General features: G+C 40.5%; 1 protein-coding gene across 1 annotated transcript; it reads left to right on the top strand.

The window, feature by feature from the left end:
• The first annotated feature begins 1152 nt into the window (after positions 1-1152).
• On the top strand, positions 1153-20013 carry LOC124243520 (protein lifeguard 1-like). The gene is made up of 9 exons (XM_046669129.1): positions 1153-1414; positions 5396-5474; positions 6211-6264; positions 6927-7017; positions 10477-10514; positions 10599-10686; positions 12060-12149; positions 14714-14761; positions 19783-20013. Exons 1-9 carry the CDS (start codon positions 1153-1155, stop codon positions 19933-19935), a joined length of 903 nt encoding a protein of 300 aa, XP_046525085.1. The 3' UTR covers positions 19936-20013.
• The last annotated feature ends 460 nt before the right edge of the window (positions 20014-20473 follow it).

The following is a 20473-nucleotide window of genomic DNA, read 5'->3' as shown; positions in this document are numbered from 1 at the left end:
TGTAAGTCAGAAGTCCAAAATCGCATTTACTGTGCCAAAATCAAGGTGTCAGGGGTCTGCGTGCCTTTCTGGAGTCTCTGAGGGAGGATGTGTTTCCTTGCCTCTTCCAGTTTCTAGCGGCCACCTGTGTTCCTCCTCTCAGGCTCTTTCCTCTATCTTCAAAGGCAGCAGCTGTATCACTCTGACCTCTGCTTCTGCTGTCACATCTCTTTCTCTGACTCTGATCCTCCTGGCTCTCTCTTAAGTATGATCATAAGGATGCCTGTGATTTGATTGGGCCCACCCAGATAATCCAGGATCATCTCCCCACCTCAGAGTCCTTAACTTAATCACACCTGCAATGTTCCTTTTGCCAAGTAAGGTAACATATCCATGGGTTCCAGGGATTGGAATGCAGATATCTTTGGGGGACCATTATTCTTCCTATCACAGCCATGGCCTTCAGGATGAACTTGGCTTTCCAGCCCCTCAGGGACCTGCCCCTACTTTCCCTCTGTCTAACCTCATTCTACCCTCCCTTTAGAACTCCCTGCTCCAGCCACATGAATTTCCTTCTGTTTCTGGGACCTACCTTCTCTGCTTCCTTTCTCCAGTGCTGGTCCAGGCTGATTCCTTTGCCTGGAAAAACCTTTCCCCACCTCTTTACTTGACCAGCTCCAACTCATCTTCCAGTCTGGGCTTAAACCTCACTTTCTCTGGTTGCTTTTGACAGCCTCTTCTACTCCCTGCATCTTCTTCCAGACTTCATTAGGAGCTCTTGTATCATCCTCCATTATTCCTGGTCCTGCTTATATTGTCTTTCATTTTATTGCTAGTTTGATTATCTTCTCTTCCAAAATGTAAGCTCTTTGAAGACAGAGGAGATGAGAACAGCTCCACACCTGGCACATAAGAGGGAATGTAACTCCTTGCTGAATGTATTTATAAACATATTAATTTTATAAGGGAATGTAAGTTATTTTTCTCTATAGGCCTCATCTTAAAAGTATTTGTTCATCATTGATTCAACAAATATTTATTAAGCACTGACTTGATAAGTACTGAGCCAAGGGAGTTAAAACTAAGAAAAAATCATCTGAATGTTATGAGGATGCTAAGGTGGTAGTTGCATGATCGTAAGGACCTGAATAACAGCTTTCCCTCTCCAGGAAAATGGACTTGGGGATCAGTGAGCCAATAGACTTCAGTTCTGGAGATCATCAACAGCTGGTCCGGAAAACAGCAGATCATAAAACCAAGAGCAAATCTGGTCACAGAACTTCACCTTCATCTGAGCCAAAAATATCTCGTGGGCATCCACACTCAAAGACTAGTAGCCAAGGGGATTCATATGTGGTAGAAATTTCAGAGGAGACCACCCAAGATGACAACAATGCTGCAGCCGGCCCATTCTCAGACTCATCAGTCCGCAGAGGTGAGAATAAAGAAATACCTTTTTGGAAGAGAAAAGCAAATGTTCTCTTAAAATGTTTCCACAGAATGGATTGTCAGAAAGATTTAATTTACTTTTAGTTTTTCCCAGTCATACTTTACCATGAAACATGATGTAGGGTTCTATAATAGATGGCCCCCAAGTTGTCCAGGGCATTCAGAAATTCATACTAAATATATTGTGGTGAATGACTTGTGGTTTTCTTAGGAAATACAGATTAGTCATTGATTGTAGAATGTTCTTACCTACATACAAGGTGATACCATAATATTGGCTTAAGTTTTAAAGAATATTAATTCAATGCCCTACATATTCATTCTGTATAGAAAATATATTCAGCTGTGAGTAACAGAAACCTAAAGAACTGTGGCTTAAATAAATGAGAAGTTTTTTATTCTTTCATGAAATATGAAGTTTGAAGGTAGGCAGTTCAAGGCAAATGCCACAGGTACCCAGTGACTACTCCGCCCCGCTTAGACCTTCTTAGGGCTTGGACAACTTGAAGGTGGACTATGAGCTTTAAATCCCATTACAGTTTCCCTGTGACCCTCACCCTCCAGCTTGTGGCTGGAAAGATGCCTTTTGAAGTTCTAACATTCCAGGCAGGAAAAGGCAAAGGCAAAGGCAAAGGAAGGCCAAGGCTGGTCTGCTGCCCTGACAACTCCAGGGGGCGCCACTCATGGATAGATGTCCTAAGAATCAGCCAAACCTGACCTCTTTTCAGAGGCTTTCCCAGAAACTACACCCAGGGGTTTCCAATTACATGTCATTTACCCTACCTGGGGCATGTGGCCACCTCTATCTGTAGTTTTTCACTTGGATCCATTGCCACCTTTAACAAGATCTAGTTTAGATGGTGAGGAAGGTGAGGAAAATAGATGTCACCAAGCAACTAGCCACCTCCACCACAGGTGCCAAGCCCTCATCGCTGCGTTTAGTCCTTACAATAACCCTCTCAATGAAGTAGTGGTAGTGTCATTTTACAGATGAGGAAATGAAGCATAAAGGGTTATACTTGAAAACATATGTAAAGCTTCCTCACTACCATTAGAGTTAGTTATTTTATCTGCCTCTCCTGGATGGCAGAGGCTAGGCCCTCCCCTTTAAAAAATTATATACTTAAAAACAATTATATACTTAAAAAATTATATAGTACATAGAAAGATAGAAGTGCTATGGAAAAAAAGGAAAAGTATAGCAGGATAATGGATCAAGAGTTACAGGGCTGGGGAGGGGCTACAATTTTTTAAAGCAGCTTTATAGAGATAAAATTTACATATCATAAAATTCACTCCTTTTAAAGTGTACAATTCAATGGTTTTTAGTATATTTACAGAGTTGTGCAACCATTACTACTAAAAGAAACTCATCCCCTTTATCTGTCACTCTCCATCCTCTCGTCCCCACAGCCTCTGGGAACCACTAATCTACTTTCTGTCTCTATCGATTTGCCTATTCTGAATATCCCATATAAATGGAATCATACAATATGTGGTCTTTTGTGATTGCCTTCTTTTACTTAGCATAACGTTTTCAAGGTTAACCCACATTGTAACCCATGTGTTGGTACTTCATTCCTTCTTATGGCCTTATCCATTGCCTGGATAGAACACATTTTGTTTATCCAATCATCAGTTGACAGACATTTGGGTTGTTTTTACTTTTGGGTTCTTATGAATAATGCTGTGATCCACATTCATATATGAGCTTTTGTGTAGACAGATATCTTCTTTTCTTTTGGGTGAATACCTAGGAATTGCTGAGCCAAATGGTAAACCCTGTTTAACATTTTCAGGAACTGCCAAACTTGGAAAGTGCCTGTACCATTTTGCATTCCAGTCAACAGTGTATGAGGGTTCCTGTTTCTCCACATCCTAATCAACACTTGTTTTTGTCTGTTTTATTATAGCCATTGTAGTGTCTGTGAATTGACATATCATTGTAGTTTTGATTTACATTTCCCTAATGACTAATGATGTTGAGCATCTTTTCACATGCTTATTGGCCATTTGCATACCTTCTTTGGAGAAGTGTCTATTCAAATCCTTTGCTCACTTTTTAGAAAATAACAACCATTTTATTATCTCTCATGATTCTGTGGGTTGACTGGGCTCAGCTGGGCAGTTCTTATACTGTCTTGATTGAGGGCTCTCATGTAGTTGTAATCAGACGGTGGCTGAGGCTGCAGTGGACATTATGACTGCCTGACACAGCTGGCGGCTGGTGTTGGTTGTTGGTTCTCTCCTTGTGGCTTGAGCTTCTCATCACATGGCAGCTGGGTCCCAAGAAGAAATATACCATGTGGGCAAGCCCCAACGTGCAAGTGGTTTATCAAGCCTCTGCTTGCAGCACACATAGTAATGTCTCACTAACCAACAGAAGTCATGTGGCCAAACCCAGTGTCAATGTGGGAGGGCACTACCCAAGCTTTGCCAATTTTTAATTGTTAATTGTCTTCGTGTTATTGAATTGTAAGTGTTCTTTATGTATTCTAGATACAAGCCCCTTATCAGATACATGATTTGCAAATATTTTCTCCCAGTTTGTGGGATTTCTTTCACTTTCTTGATGATGTCATTTGAAGCACAAAGCTTTTACTTTTGATAAAATCCAATTTATCTGTTTTTTTTCATTTTTGCTATGTTTTAGATGTCATATCTAAAAAAATCATTGCCTAATCTGTGTCACAAAGATTTACACCTATGCTTTCTTCCAAGAGTTTTATTTCTTATGTTTATGTCTATAGTCCATTTTAAACTAATTAATTAATTTTTGTGTATGTATGACATGAAGAAGGGGTCCAAATTCATCCTTTTGTATGTGTATGTCCAGTTGTCCAGCACCATTTGTTGAAAAGACTATTCTTTCTCCATTGAATTGTTCTAGCACATTTGTTAAAAATCAGTTGACCATAAATATAAGCGATTATTTCTGGGCTCTCAATTCAACTCCTTTGATCTATTATATGTCTAGTCTTATGACGTTGAGCCACATTTAATTTATTCCCTCACAGTCCCCAACACATAGTAGATGTGAAAGTAATGTTAGCTAAATGAATATTGTAATGTAGGCAGCATACATTTGGGTACATATGTTCTGGTATTTTGATTAAGATAGCTCAGTCCCCTTTCTTTGTTGTCACCCTTCCTATGCACAGAAACAGACCAGCAAAAGGACATAGCTGATGATCCTGTAAGTCCACTTTAAACAGCATTCTTTATTTTTTTTTTTCCTTTCAAATTTGGGATAAAGCCACAAAAAAATAAATTGTCATTACCAGCACCATATTCAGAGGGCCTCAGGAAAACCTGTGAAGTAGGAAGTAAGCGAAAAGAGATGTGAACATACTCTGCACTCTGCTTCGGCACGCCATTCACTTGGAACTCCTTAGTCTTACTTACAATTCATGAGGTGATCTAGTTTCTGCACAAGTAGAAGGGAAAGGAGCTGCTAAAGGCAGGTAAGGCTGAAGAGAAAAGTGGTGGGAAAGCTCTGTAAACCCCCCGCAGCCCAAGTCCATTCCCAGAGGGGTAAACGCCCTGGCCACGAGCAGTCCCTGAGGCGTCGCTGTTCTCCCTTCTGTGCAGGGGTGTAACTGGGTCCCTGATGGTGGGCCTGTGATATCCCAAGACTTTCAGATCACTGTTGGTCCTAAGGAGGATGGGGTGTGCATAATAAAGAATTCAATCTCTGAGTTTGTCTTTAAAATTTTGGGGCTTCCATGGATAAACCCTCAGATCTCTGGTAAAACACGTCTGGCAATACGGACTGAGTATTTTCCAGAAGTTCTGCAGAGCTGTATTTTTGCTGTCATCCTATTTGCTGACTTTAAACTAACACTCTTTTTCCCATCCTCAAAAAATCAGAGGAAAAATTTATTTCGTCAAGTATCAACAATAGGTAATTACATTTATATTTTTACTTTTGACTATTGTGTTATAAAAATGTTTTTTGTCTCCTCAGCTTTCATTGTAAAAGTGTTCCTCATCCTGTCAGCTCAGTTGGTGGTCACTGTGGCAATTACCAGCGTGTTTGTTTTCTGGTAAGTCTTTATTACTGATGTAAATTAAATATTAAGTTGTTTACATTAATTCTTATTGAATCAGCTCTATTTAATATTGATCATTAAAAAAGCATTTATTTTTTTCTGAACCACTCATAGGACACGATATTTCTATAGCTTTGTTTTTCTGAGGCAACTCCTAGACTAAAGTGTTGGTGGATTTTGAGAATTTTACTTCAACTTCCTAAACCAAGAACTTATTTTCTTACTCTTATTTTGGGCACTATTTTTTTTTTTTTAATTTCCCTGAGCTATTCCACAGATAAAACTGGATAGAGAAAAAAAGGTGAGATTATGGAGCCCTTGGAGGCTGGAACACTGTTAAATGCAGAAATTATCTCAGGGATTATGAGCCATCACTGCTTAAACCCCTCATATGAAAATCTGTATTTACAAAACAAATATATGAGAAGTTGATTTCTTTTGCTTTGTACACATACCCAATCTCAGTATTTTTTTAATTAAAAAAATTTCACTAGGACATTTGCATTATCCAAATATGACTCACCACTTATGACTGTATCTTTTTATGAATCTATTTTAAGGAGCAAGAGATGGTTATATGTTTAACTGTTTCACTCCTCATCTGTCATCATCAATCATTAGGATTTCTCCCTTTCTTCTCATGACATTGTTTTACTTCTCCTTAAATATTACATTCGTTAGCAAAATAAACTACTTATTGTGTAAAACTATATTGATTTTTTTTAATCAGGAAGGCTTTAAGAGTTTGGGTGCGCAACCATGCCTGGTTCACCTATGCAATCTTGTAAGTATTATTGGATTTAATAAAAAGTGGTTTTTCTACTAGCTATTGATTTTAACTAGGTAAAATTAGGCAAAACTATAATATTCTTGAAATGACAAAATTATAGAGATAGAAAACAAGCAAATTAGTGGTTGCGTGTGTGTGTGCGTGTGTGTGACTGTAAAGGGACGGCACGAGGTGGCTCTTTGCTGATGCTTTAATGATGGGATAGTTCCGAATCTTGACTGTGGCGCTGGGGACACATATCTGCACATAGATTCGTGTCACAGTTGTATGACACAGCATTATATATACACGCTGTACATGTCAAATTACTGGTTTGGTATTATGCTATAAATATGTAAGATGGAACCATTGGGGGAAACTGAGTAAAGGGTATTAGAGACCTCTCTGTCTCTTTGCAACTTTCTGTGAATCTACAATTATTTCCAAATAAAAATTTAAAAAAAGAACCTACAAGCTGTCTGTGGATGGCAATGAAAAAAGTTAGTTTTAAAAGATGAAAAAGAAATAAGGTAAAGGTAATAATCTACATTTTTGTTTACTTTATAATACTTATTACCAGATAATATCATATAATGATATATATCACTATCTACCTACCTATATCTTATGCTATAAGCACTGGAAACAAATAACACGTGGTTTTAAATTATCCTCAGGCCAGCATTTTTTGTTGTACTTATTATACTTGCTTGCTGTGGGAAAATCCGCCGTCAGGTGCCTGGAAATTACATTCTCCTGGGAGTATTTGTAAGTAAACCCTGTCAGCACTCATTGTAGCTCACCTCTGAAATATATTTTTGTCACATTATTAAATCCATTCCTTTTATTGTAGAGAATCTTCCTGAGGAATAATACAGTTAGAAATTATTTGTGAGATGTTCTCTTGGCTGAATTCTGGTTGTAATGAAGTCATAAACTTACTTATGAGATAGTATCCACACCCTTTTAATAAGCTAGAGAATTTGGGGACCCTGGGCTACTCCTTCATGCTGGCACCCGTGCCTCTCAGAGGCCACAGGGGAGAACCCACTCCTGAGTCTGGGCTCCATTTCAGAAACAGTTAGCCTAACTGTAACTGGGCCTCTGCCAGAAACAACAAACACATTTTTGTTGTGTGGGTCCACATTTAGCTCACAAACTCTTGTGCAAGAAATGCAGTTTTCTTTATTTTTATAAAATGTATTTTATTTCTATTTCACCTCTCACTGGGAGCAGAAGCCATCTCAGTTCAGGTTCTCCTCATTTCCCTGCCTTGTATCTTTCTTCAATCGGGCTTTTTCAGCGCCAGAGTGTTGGGGGCTGGAGGGCTTCTATTCCTTGGCCATAGCTTTTTATGCAAGATCCGGCTCCTAGTTGCCAACCTCCTTGTGGGCTTCCACTCACAAGGCCTCACCACATGGGCCCTTCCTCTGTGGATCAGAGCTGCTCTGGGCCACAGAAAACTGTGCGGCTCACATTCTTGCAGCGGCTTCGTTTCTGTGCCGCCCACAAGGACTCCAAGATCTCGCCAGCTTTCAGGAGTACCTGGAGCTCCTAGATTTTTAAAACCTGAATAAAGCCTAAATTTCTATCATTTTACTCCTTTCCCGACTCAGGACTCTGCTTCCTGGAAGGTCACAGGGCTCCTCCTCAGAGACCCAATAACAGAATAATCATTCCCCATTTTTCTGACTCTTCTTTCCGCTTCCCAGTCAGGCCAAACCTCTTGCCTCCTGGAGCCAGCAGTCTCTCTGAAACTCACTGATAGTAAGCATTTGTTCCTCTTGGGAAAATCGAGAACAGTCTCAGTGTGATTCAGTGAGTCGGCAAATGATTCTCTCTGGGAGAGTTCGCGTTTCCTCCCAAGCGCTGTTGACCACCCTTTCATGTGAAGATTTACTTACCGATTAATTTATTCCTCTTCTGGTTCCATATCACATTCGAGGTAGCTTATAAAAATGCCCACAATATAAAAGTATAAGATCAATTTGTGGAGGAATTTGATGGAATAAAAAATAAGGGTAGGAAAATAAAGCCAGCGATTGATAAGCGTACAAAATGCATGGTCCTATGCACTTGAGTGTGATGAGCCTAGATTTGGATCTGCGCCTCCTGGTGGTCAAACCGAGCAAGAACACATGGCCAGTGAGGAGATTCTCAGCATCCACGCAGTGCAGCGTCCAGGGTAATTTACGTGTTGGGAAGAATAGTTTCCTCCTGAGGCTGGAGAAGACTGTCTCTCTCATGCCCACAGTTAGGCATGTCCTCAGCTTCCAGAGCATTGAGGGGCCTTGCTTAGTTGGCATGGATATCCTGCTCGTTGCCCAGGTGAGTAAGTGGGGTCTCGCAGTTGCTGTACTGACAGCATAGAGCACACTCAGGAGGAGTGGGGGCTAAGAGCCAGACATAGGAAGATACTAGGAATCCTGGAGCAGTGGCCATGGGGCAGGGGTGTGTGGGGGGGGTGTTTTTCCAGAAAATTTTGAATTTTTAAACTTTTCAATGGTTTTAAAGTTTATTACAAGAAGAGATCAAATTTATTGGTCTCAAAGGAAGCTTTCAGCTCTGACGTTTTTCTCTTTATCCCAAAGTAGGTAACAGGTTAAGAGAAGAAATATTATAGAGGGGCAAAGAATTAGCTATATTTTCTAGATTTTATGTCTTGCCCAAGTGTCAAGAAACATATGGAGAAAACCATTTCAGAAAAGGAGTTGAGGGAAAAAGGGAAAACACTCACATACTGAAGACAGCTTTTGTCCTGTAGAATTTTGCCCTCTTGAGCCTGTGTTCTGAGCTCTTGACGCCATCAGGCAGGTTTGACTTTTGAGGCCTCTGGTTACGCCTCTCCTACCCTTCAGCAAACGGAAGGGTGGCTTCCAGCTTGAAATCATCCCCTCTCCCCCTCATTCCCCCTCTCCATTGTCTCTCTCTCTTTCACACACACACACACACACATACACTTCTTTCATGTGCTGCTGAAGATGGAGAAATATGACACAATTGAGCAAGTAGAAGAAGAAGAAAATTAATCTTGAGAGGAAGGTCGGAAGCAAGCACATTATTAAAATGTCATGTGTACATAGAAATCTATTCCGTTTTTTTTTTAAACCTATAATGGAAATAAAACCAGCTTACTCTGGTAAGTTTAACGAACGAGAGAATCAGGCAATTACCCACTGGGTTTGGGAAATCCAGAGAGGCAATCTAGCACTCTCGGTACTCCAGTTCTTTTCTGGTCTCTGATCTGATTGTACCTCATCGGCCGACTGGAGAAGCTCAAAGCCCCTCTAGCAGTCCTAGCACTGCAGTTAGGATGTGTCCTCATTGTTACTCCCTGAGACTGGAGGATTCTTTCCTGGCTCTTGCTGTGAACCAGCGGATCAGCTGAGTCTCTGGATTTGCCTCTGATGGAGCATCCTACCAGCAGGGGAATGTCCTCAGGCCCTGTAGCCACTGCTAACTGTAGTTCTCACACAGCCTGCCGGCTGTCCTGGAGCCTGCGGGCCTGGGCACATCCTCGTTGCCTTTTTAGGTCTCATCCTCTGGCTTGACTGCCCACTGGCTCTCAGCCCATGCCTCTCTCTCACACTGCCCCATCCCTGGCTCCATGGGAAACCTCCAGCCCCAACACAGCCCCAGCAGAGCCCTCTTCTGAGCCCTGGATTGGCCCCTACAGGTGCAGCTCCATGCTCTGTAGGTAGATGCCCTCCAGCCCCATCCCCTGGTCCTGAGAAAGTCGCAATCCTCATCCCACCTCTGAGGTCTGAAGTATTTGATTCTCACCCAAGCACTATGGGAGAGGACGGGACTGAAACTGCTTGTGAGGCATTAGTAGAAATAGCACATCCTGCTCTGATACAATCTGTGTGGACGGCCCCATTTGAGTAATGGCAATGCGGTCTACAGATAAATATTTACCTTGATTTCCATGTTCCTAATTAATATATATTTAACTCACTAAATATGTTGAAAGTTACCGTTGTGTTCTGAGAAATTTTTACTAATAAAAGAATTTTCTCCTGTCAGTCTCAGGGGGAAGGTTAAGGAAATGTTTAGTCCTCCTATTTATTTCCCATAATCAATTGCCCTGTCACTTTGTGCACTGGGGTTTTGCATACTCCCGCTTGCTCCCTAGACCCTGCAAAAACACACACACATCAAATCATCTCCTCCAGATTCTGGGCCTCGGGAATCAGGCTTCTGATTTCTTGTGAATTTTGTTTTTAGACAGTTCTTCAAGGTCTGCTGCTAGGAGCCGTGACAGTGTAAGTCTTTGATACACGTTTCCTTTTTTTGTGTGTGCTTTGCTTTGAATGTATGTGAATGCTAATTGCAGTCTCTGGTTTTAGTTTCTATAATGCCGAGGAAGTGTTATGGGCAACGGCAGCAACTGCTCTGTTGACGTTATCGCTCACTTTATTTGCTCTTCAAACAAAAGTACGTATTATCGAAACAGATTTCTGTTTCCTGTACAGGAGTGTGTGGATATGTTCCTTTGCCCCTGCTGACCCATTCTCCTCCCTCCTGCCTCTGCTCTCTTCTGGCCTGTGGGCCTCACCTCCATGGCCTCCTCGCCTTCTGGCTTCTGACTTTCCTAGTAACCACGTTAAAAAAGTGAAAAGAAACAGGTGAAATTAATTTTAATAATATATTTTATTTAAACCAATATATGTGAAGTATTATCATTTCAACATGTAATCAATATAACAAAAATATTGAGATAGTTTATATTTTTTTCTAACTAAAATTCAAATCCAGTGTGTATTTTATACTTAGAGCACATCTCGATTCCAACTAGCCACATTTCAAGAGCTCAGTAACCTTATGTATTGAAAGCATAGCTCTAGACAGACTTTTTTAGCAGGCGTCAGAATCACCTGGAGGGCTTGTGGAAACAGATTGCTGGCTCCATCCCGGAGTTGTTGCTTCAGAAGGTCTGGGGCAGGGCCCAGTACTCTGCATTTCCCAGGTGGTGCTGATGCTGCTGGTCTGAGAAACACACCTGGCTGCTTAGTACTTTAGATGATTCTCTGGGTGTGTTAAGGGTAAGGAGTGAGGGGGGAAATAGAGGAATTAGGAAAATTCCCTTGCAAGAAAATATCTTAAATTCAAAGCTCTTCTTTTGCTGCATAATCCAAATTTTCTCAGGTCAGAAGATGAATACTCCCCTTTCTTTAAAAAATCCCAATCTCCCCCACACTGATTTGGTCACTGATTTATAAAGGCAAAACCCAAAAGCATATTAATAAATTTAAAAATTACAAAAGAATCATTAACAGTAATTTTGGAAAGCTTAGTATATATATTTTTATTAAAATATATGCATATAAACATGAAAATGGTACCCAGTTAACATCTTGGTCTATTTCACTCCACTAATGTATTCCATGCACATACTTTTAAAAATATGAATAATTATGATAATACTATACATACAAATTTGCATCCTGTTTATTTAAGGTACCTTTAGTATTAGAGGAAATTTCATATAAATATAAAAATACAATAATATAATGAACCCCCATTTACCCGTTACCCACTTTCAAAAATTATCAATTCGTGACTCTTATTTCATCCATACTCCCACCATCTTCCCTCTCCTGAAGCAAGTCCAGTCAGTACAACACTTTTTATGTAGCATTTTTCAGTGGTTGGGGCCAATGGATTTCTATAGTTCTCAGAATTGGCCAGGGTAAATTATTAGCAAATGGTTCGGTTTCTGTCTGTGGGGTATAAGATGCATCTCTAAACATCCTGAAATTCCTTAAAGATGATAATTGAGTTGTTGTGTGTTGTTTATATTTCCTCAGTGGGATTTCACCTTGCTAAACGGAGTGCTGTTCGTTTTACTCTTCGTACTTTTAATCTTTGGAATTTTCTTAATCTTCATACGATCATATGTAAGTGGGATCTCATTTTGAAACCTCAGAGAATTGTTGGAAATACAGAGTGACGTGCTGGTTGTCTTAGTCTGGATTCTCTGAGAAGCAGACATTGAGATGGGTAAAATGTGCAAGGACTTTAGGAGACATGTCTATGAGAAAAGCAGGAGTGATGAAGGCTGGGAGAGCTGTCACACCAGATGGCATACCTGACCCCAAGTGAAGGAGAGGGAAGGAAGGTCAGGTGGGAATATTCTAGACATGGTGCTGTGTAAGGAAAGTTCAGCAAGGCCTCCAGGGTGTCCTTGAGCTAAAGTCAAACATTCACAGAAGTCCCGTGTTTCCTAGGAAGGGCCCTGCTGCTCCCACCAATCCTGAGGAGCGAAAGTGTGGCCCAGGATTAAACTGCAGTGGGTTGCACCGCACAGCTGCCGGGGCTCTTGGTCAGTTCCACTCTCTTCCTGATAGCTGGAAGTCTGTGAGCTCCGCCCTTGTGGCTGCCCAGGGTGTTGTGGTTGGGGGTGCCACGGAGAGGAGGTCTGGGGCAGGAAGATTGAGCTCCTACCCTAGACTACAGCTGTCCTTCTGTAAGAGGCTTTTGGGGGAACCTACGCACAGGGCAGGTCAGATTCCTTCTCCACATGGGAGCTGCTTGTTCGCAGTAACGGGAGTGGAAAGATAGGCTTGTTCAGACTTTTCTGACAGCAGCCTAGAGGAGGTTCCTTCCAGCTTTTTTTCTTTTTCTTTTTTTGTATTGCTTTAATATATTCATTGACTCCTTACTAGATATCAGACATAGGCTTATGTGTTTTTCACATAAGCATAAAATTTAATTCTCACAACATTCCTGACAAGTACATATCTCATCTATTTTATAGATAAGAAAACAGGTTCAGAGAAATTAAATAATTCATCTGAGTTCACACAGGGAATAACTGGTAGGGGTGGGATCCAAGCCAGATCTGGGTGACTCCGGTGCCCATGCTCTTTTCACCACATGGCACCATATCTGAATTGAGGCTGCAAGGGTTTGGAGAGGTAGAGGCAGAGGATCTGGCCCTGTTTTTGAGCTGTGAATGGCTCCTGTCTGGAGACCCTACTGGAGGCCAGGTCCACTGACCACTCCCAGGGCCTGTGACCATTTGACTAAAGCCCGAAGGCCAACTTGGTCCAATCGCTGAATCAAAGAGTTTCTCTAGCAATAAGTGGACTTGTTAAATGATCTCCAGACATATAACCATCAGTTCTACCTGAATTGCTAAGGAGGTAGCATCTATATTTTAGAGATAAACTCAAAAACATCACAAAGATATGCCTTAAAAGGCCACATCTCTCCATTTATTGTTATTGATGGTAGCACAGATATTGGTAGTAATAATACAAGTATTTATTAAGTGGGTTCCATAGATCTTTACAACACCACTTACGACAGTTAAGAAACTGTTTCCTACTAGACGACAAACTCCATTCTAAATTTTCTTTCACAAATATCTGCAATTTATAATCTTACACATATGTTTAAATGGTAGACTTCGGCAGACTGTTGTCCTAAGTATACATGCTTGTTTGACTTTGGCAAGTTTTAGATTCTTCAGACTCCAGGAATCAGATGTTTTCTTTCTATTAGCTTAGTCTGGAAACACTGTGCCTTCCTCACTGTGTCACTGACTCCCAATTTCCTGCCTTCACCAACAGCCTTTGCTGGTTAGAGCGTTCTGCCCATCCTTCTAGAACCAGCTTTCTTATCCTGAAGAGTGAATACCATTATTTTTCTGAGATGTTATACACACTTCCTTATACTCTCTCCATGTAGAGCCAAACCCTTTGACACTTAGACCAGTCCCATAGTCTGATCAGGGCTGTTTTGGTTGCAAGGAACAGAGACTGCTCAGACGAGGTTGAGGCAAAGACCCAGAGACTCTCATGGAACTCCTAGATGGGAAGAAGAGCCAGGATTCACAGAAATGGAAATGTGCCTTCCTCTCTTGGGCGGAGTTGATTGGCCACCTCTGCTTGTACAGTAATAGCTCCAGCATTAGCTAATGGTTCAACAGCCTCTGTTGCTTGGATCCCTCTATCCTGAGAATTGATTTCTGACTGGCCTGGCACATCTGTTTGATCCTGGTCACATATAAGAGGTTCCTGTTCAGTCAAGAGATTCGCTGCTGTTGAAATGGACGTTTTCTACCTCTTGTCAATCAGCTCTAGCAAGGGAGCGTGAGCGTCACTGTGTTCCCAGAGCTACCTGTTCCAAGGGCTGACGGTAGGACAGATTCTCTAGAAGGGCTATGTGGATGGGGCAAAAAGTGGAGCATATCTAGTACATTCTACTTGCCCTACTGTTCATGAGATGTTTAGCACTTACTTGATGAACCTTATTTGGCATATGCAAGGCTAGTTTTCATTTGCTTGCCGAATGGAATTGAGTGGATGCTGTTGATGACTGTGTTCAAAAAGGATGAATTCCTCCACAGATTTGACTTGCTTAATATTGTGTCCTTATCTAACAGCAGCAAACTAAGTGAGCCCTTTCATTATTTCAAATTTTGTCCTTAATATACAGTTGTTCCCTTTCTTTGCAGTGGGCACAGCTGTTGTATGCCGGACTGGGAACTGTGGTCTTCTCACTCGTAAGTCCATGTCTCCCTCCCTTTGACAAAGAGTATGGTGTATGCATTGACAGCGCCCCTAGGCCCTTGTGCTAGGTCTGGAGTTAGGTAAAGTCAGTAATTCACTGGAAAGCCCTCCAGGTGACTTGCTTCTCCTCCTCCTTCTTCTTTTTTTTGTAAAGACAATTTTTTAGAGCACTTTTAAGTTCACAGTAAAATCAAGAGGAAGGTACAGAGATTTCCCATATACCCCCTGCCCCTACACATGTATGGCCTCTCCCATTGTCAACATCACTCACCAGAGTGGTACCTTTGTTACCAAGGATGAACCTACATTGACATGTCATAATCACCTAAAGTCCATAGTTGACATTAGGGTTCACTCTTGTTGTTGTACATTCTTTGTGTTTGGACAAATGTATAATGATATGTAACCATCATTATACTATCACAGGGAATATTTTCACTGCTCTAAAAATCCTCTGTGCTCTGCCTGTTCATCCCTCCTGTACTCTCCAATCCTGGCCTGCTGATCTTTTTTTAATTTTTAATTTTTTTATTGAGTTCATAATAGTTTACATCAATGTGAGATTTCCGTTGTACATTATTTCTTGACTGTCACCACCTAAGTGCTCCCCTTCACCCCCTGTGCCTGCCCCCCACCCCCTTCCCCTGGTAACCACTGAACTGTTTTCTTTGTCCATGTGTTTGTTCATATTCCACATGTGAGTGAAATCATCTGGTGTTTGTCTTTCTCAGACTGGCTTATTTCGCTTAGCATAATTCCCTCTAGGTCCCTCCATGTTATTGCAAATGGGATGAATTTGTCTGTTTTTATGGCTGAGTAGTATTCCATTGTATATATACCACATCTTCTTTATCTATCCATCAGTCGATGGGCGCTTGGATTGCTTCCATGTCCTGGCTATTGTGAACAGTGCTGCAGTGAACATAGGGGTGCATGTGTTACTTTGGATTGTTGATTTCAAGTTGTTTGGGTAGATACTCAGTAGTGGGATAGCTGGGTTGTATGGTATTTCTAATTTTAGTTTTCTGAGGAACGTCCATATTGTTTTCCATAGTGGCTGCACCAGTTTGCATTCCCACCAGCAGTGTATGAGGGTTCCATTTTCAAAACACCCTCTCCAACATTTGTTATTTTTAGTCTTAGTGATTATAGCCATTTTAACAGGGGTAAGGTGGTATCTTAGTGTAGTTTTGAATTGTATTTCCCTGATGATTAGTGATGTTGAACATCTTTTCATGTGCTCGTTGGCCATCTGTCTATCTTCTTTGGAAAAATGTCTGTTCACCTCCTCTGCCCATTTTTTGATTAGGTTGTTTGTTTTTTTATTGTTCAGTTGTGTGTGTTCCTTATATATTATTGGAGATTAACCCCTTGTTGGATATATGATTTGCGAATATTTTCTCCCAATTGGTGGGTTGTCTCGTTGCTTTGATTCTGGTTTCTTTTGTCTTGCAGAAGGTCTTTAGTCTGATGAATTCCCACTTGTTTATTTTTTCTTTTGTTTCCCTTGTCTGAGAAGACATGGTATCTGAAAAGGTCCTTTTTAGTTCGATGGCAAAGAGTGTGCTACCGATATTATCTTCCAGGAGTTTTATAGTTTCAGGACATATCTTTGATCCATTGTGAGTTTATTTTTGTGTATGGCATGAGATAGTGGTCTACCTTCATTCTTTGGCATGTGGCTGTCCAGTTTTCCCAACACCATTTATTGAAGAGACTGTCTTTTCTCCAGTGTGTGTTCTTGGCACTGTTGTCAAAGATTAGCTGTCCGTAGTTTGTGGTTTTCTTTGTGGGCTTTCAGTTCTGTTCTATTGATCTGTGTGCCTGTTTTTGTACCAGTACCATGCCGTTTTGATCACTATGGCTTTGTAGTACTTTTTTTTTTTTTTTAAGATTGGCATCTGAGCTAAAATTGTTGCCAATCTTCTTTTTTTTCCTGCTTTTTCTCCCCAAATCCCCCCAGTACATAGTTGTATATTTTAGTTGTGGGTCTTTCTAGTTGTGGCATGTGGGACACCGCCTCAGCATGGCCTTATGAGCAGTGCCATGTTCACACCCAGGATCCGAACCAGTGAAACCCTGGGCAACCCAAGTGGAGCGCGTGAACTTAACCACTCAGCCACCTGGCTGGCCCCTGTAGTACATTTTGAAGTCAGGGATTGTGATACCTCGAGCTTTGTTCTTTTTTATCAGGATTGCCTTCAATTCGGGGTCTTTGGTTGCCCTATATGAATTTTAGGATTCTTTGCTCTATTTCTGTGAAGAAGGTCATTGAGATTCTGATTGGGATTGCATCGAATCTGTAGATTGCTTTGGGTAGTATGGGCATTTTAACCATGTTTATTCTTCCAATCCATGAGTGAGGAATCTCTTTCCATCTCTTTATGTCATTATCAATTTCTTTCAGTAATGTCTTATAGTTTTCGTTGTATAAGTCTTTTACCTCCTTGGTTAAATTTATTCCTAGGTACTTTATTCTTTTAGTTGTGATTGCAAATAGAATTGTATTCTTGAGTTCTCTTTCTGTAAGTTCGTTATTGGAGTATAGAAAGGCAACTGATTTTTGTAAGTTGATTCTGTACCCTACAACTTTACTGTAGTTGTTATTTCTATTAGTTTTCTGATTGCTGATCTTTTTACTGTTTCCAAGCTTTGCCTTTTCCAGAATGTCATAGAGTTGGAATCACACAGTATGTAGTCTTTTCAGATTGGCGCTTAATGTGCACTTAAGCTTCCTTCATGTCTTTTCATGGCTTTATAGCTCATTTCTTTTTAGTCCCTAGTCTGGATGTACCACAATTTATGGATCCATTCACCTACTGAAGGGCATCTTGTTTGCTCCCAAGTTTTAGCAGTTATAAATAAAGCTGTTATAAACACCCATGTGCAGGTTTTTGTGTGGACAAAAGTTTTCACTCCTTTGGGTAAATTCCAAAGAGCGTGACTGCTGGATCATATGGTAAAAGTATATTTATTTTTTGTAAGAAACTGCCCCACCATCTTCCAAAGTGTCTGTATCATTTTGCATTCCTACCAGCAGTGAATGAAAGTTCCTGTTCCTCCACATCCCTGCCAGCATTTGGTGTTGTCAGTGTTCCAGATTTTGGCCAATCTAATAGGTGGGTAGTGGTATCTTATTGTTATTTTAATTTCCATTTCCCTCATGACATATGATGTGGAGTATCTATTAATGTGCTTATTCGCCATCTATATATCTTTGGTGAGATGTATGTTAAGTTCTTTTGACCATTTTTTAATTCAGTTGTTTGTTTTCTTATTGTCAAGTTTGAAGAGTTCACTGTATATTTTGGATAACAGTCCTTTATCAGATGTGTCTTTTACTAATATTTTCTCCCAGTCTGTGGCTTGTCTTCTCATTCTCTTGACATTAAGAAGTTTTTAATTTTCATGAAGTCCAGCTTATCCATTATTTCTTTCATGGATCCTGCCTTTGTTATTGTATCTAAAAGTCATTGCCATACCCAAGGTCATCTAGGTTTTCTCCTATGTTATCTTCCAGGATTTTTTATAGTTGTGTGTTTCACATTTGAGTCCATGATCCACTTTGAGTTAATTTTTGTGATGGGTGTAAGATTGTCACTTTTTTGCATGTGGACGTCCAGTTTTTCCAGCACTGTTTGTTGAAGAGATTGTCTTTGCTGCGTTGTATTGCCTTTGATCCTTTGTCAAAGATCAATTGACTATATTTATGTGAGTCAATTTCGGGCTCTCTGTTCTGTTCCATTGATCTGTTTGTCTATTCTTTCACCAATACCACACTTTCTTGATATTAACACTGTATAGTAAGTCTTGAAGTCGGGTAGCAACAGTCCTCCAACTTTATTCTTCTCCTTTGATATTGTGTTCGAAGCTATTCACACACATATATATCTTTTTTTATATAAATATAGTTATATTATATACAGTGTTCTGATTTTGCTTTTTCACTTAAAAATAGCGGTCTCCACATATTAGCAGCAGGGAACTGATTAATTCTATTTGAAAGCTGCATGGTATTCCATTATATACTTTTATCATGTCACATCTCTTAGGGTTTTACTTTTTTAATTATTTATTTTTGACATTTCCAAACATACCCAGAAGTAGAGAGAATGGTGTAATGAACCTCATGTATTATCACCAAGCTTAAAGAATTTCCACATTTTACTTCATCATGTTCCTTTTTGTTGTTAAAATTATGTCTTATTTTTCAAATGTTAGAAAAATTTAGACCAGGAGGTTAACTATGTATATTTCAGTTTTCTTATTTCTTCTCCTGTTATGAAAGGAACTGATTCACACTCATTTTCCTTTACTCTTATGATCTCAGCCTTTGTGTGTTGATGCTGGCTGTTGTAGCTCTTATGTCCTGCTTTAGGCATAGTTTGTTTCCATGCAAAAGTATGTTGGTGTTTCTGTTGCCAGTTTGGAGGCAGAGGAACACTATTCTAGACTCAGGCAGGTCTACCCAACACAAAACAAACAGCAGGAGAGGGAAAGTGAAAATTTTTCAGGGGGTGGTGAGAGAGAGGAGACTTAACTACCAGAGTTGTGGGGGTGAGGTGGGGTGCCACACTCCCAAACGCTTCCAGGGGTCAGAATCCCAACTGGGGTTCCCTGTGGGTTGGTTGTATCTTGGGTGGTGTCCTGAGCCCTCTTACCCTGAGGTTGGGGGGAGACAACTGGATCCCAGTTCATCTTACTCTCCCACTTTCCCATCTGCCTTCAAATACATCACCTTACCTGTGAGAGGAAGGCTCATAGATTTGTCATCCACGTCCCCTGCCCCCCTCTCCCCGCCAGCTTCGGGAGGATGAAGTACTTGCTTTAATAGATAAAGTACAAACTTGGGGACATCGTGAATGACTGAGGCTGTAAGAATAACAGATATAGCCACAAGCTGATTTTCTGCAATATATTTATTGATACTAAAATAATTTTTCCAGTAATTTAGGACACTTATTTGCTAGGAATATACAATTTAAGTAGGTAATTCTTCTTTCTTTTCTCTAAGTACATGGTGATGGATGTGCAGCTCATGGTGGGAGGGCAACATCATCATTCTGACCTGGACCCTGAAGAGTATGTTTTTGCTGCCCTGAACATCTACTTGGACATAATCAACCTTTTGCTTTTTATATTGGAACTGATTGGACTGCTACGGTAGTCATGCGGCCAAGGCTGGCTTGTGTTGGGGGGGAGAGAGGGACACTGTGAAGTGTCACCAGGCTTGGACATGCAGAGGTTACCACTTTGTAAGCCCTCTTATTTTAAAAAATGTTTGAAAATACTTATTTGTTTTCTCAAGTGAAACCAAGCATTCAGTAAATGGTAGCTGTAGCTGTTATGTTTTTAGTTCCATTGTCACACCTCAAAACTTTCTGGGGGACATTTCTGATTTTTATAAATTCAAAAGATGAGTACCATAATTACATACTTAAAAACGTTTGTAAGATGCCCAATACTTTGTTGAAGTTTTCCAGGGGCTCTTTAAAGCTGTAAACTACATCACTCTACATAAATAAAATTGATTACAGAAACCTGTGTTTACTCCTTTCTCTTCTCTTGATTTCGACATTCTGTGGGAATATTTTGGCATCTGACTATTTTTTAAGAGTAAGATAAACCAAGGAATTCTGCCTTTCTCCTGGCTTTCAGAGGTCAGAGCGGAGGAGGGGTCAGAGAGTATTAGCAGAGTCACCATA

Source organism: Equus quagga, chromosome 8 (assembly GCF_021613505.1).
Source record: "Equus quagga isolate Etosha38 chromosome 8, UCLA_HA_Equagga_1.0, whole genome shotgun sequence".
NCBI lineage: Eukaryota > Metazoa > Chordata > Mammalia > Perissodactyla > Equidae > Equus > Equus quagga.
This window is presented reverse-complemented; position numbering and strand designations above follow the sequence as displayed.

Coding starts and splice junctions, on each gene's coding strand:
- LOC124243520 (XM_046669129.1), top strand. CDS start 1,153: ATGGACTTGGGGATCAGTGAGCCAATAGACTTCAGTTCTGGAGATCAT. Junction 1,415..5,395: donor AGACTCATCAGTCCGCAGAG/GTGAGAATAAAG, acceptor TTGTCTCCTCAG/CTTTCATTGTAAAAGTGTTC. Junction 14,762..19,782: donor GAACTGTGGTCTTCTCACTC/GTAAGTCCATGT, acceptor CTTTTCTCTAAG/TACATGGTGATGGATGTGCA.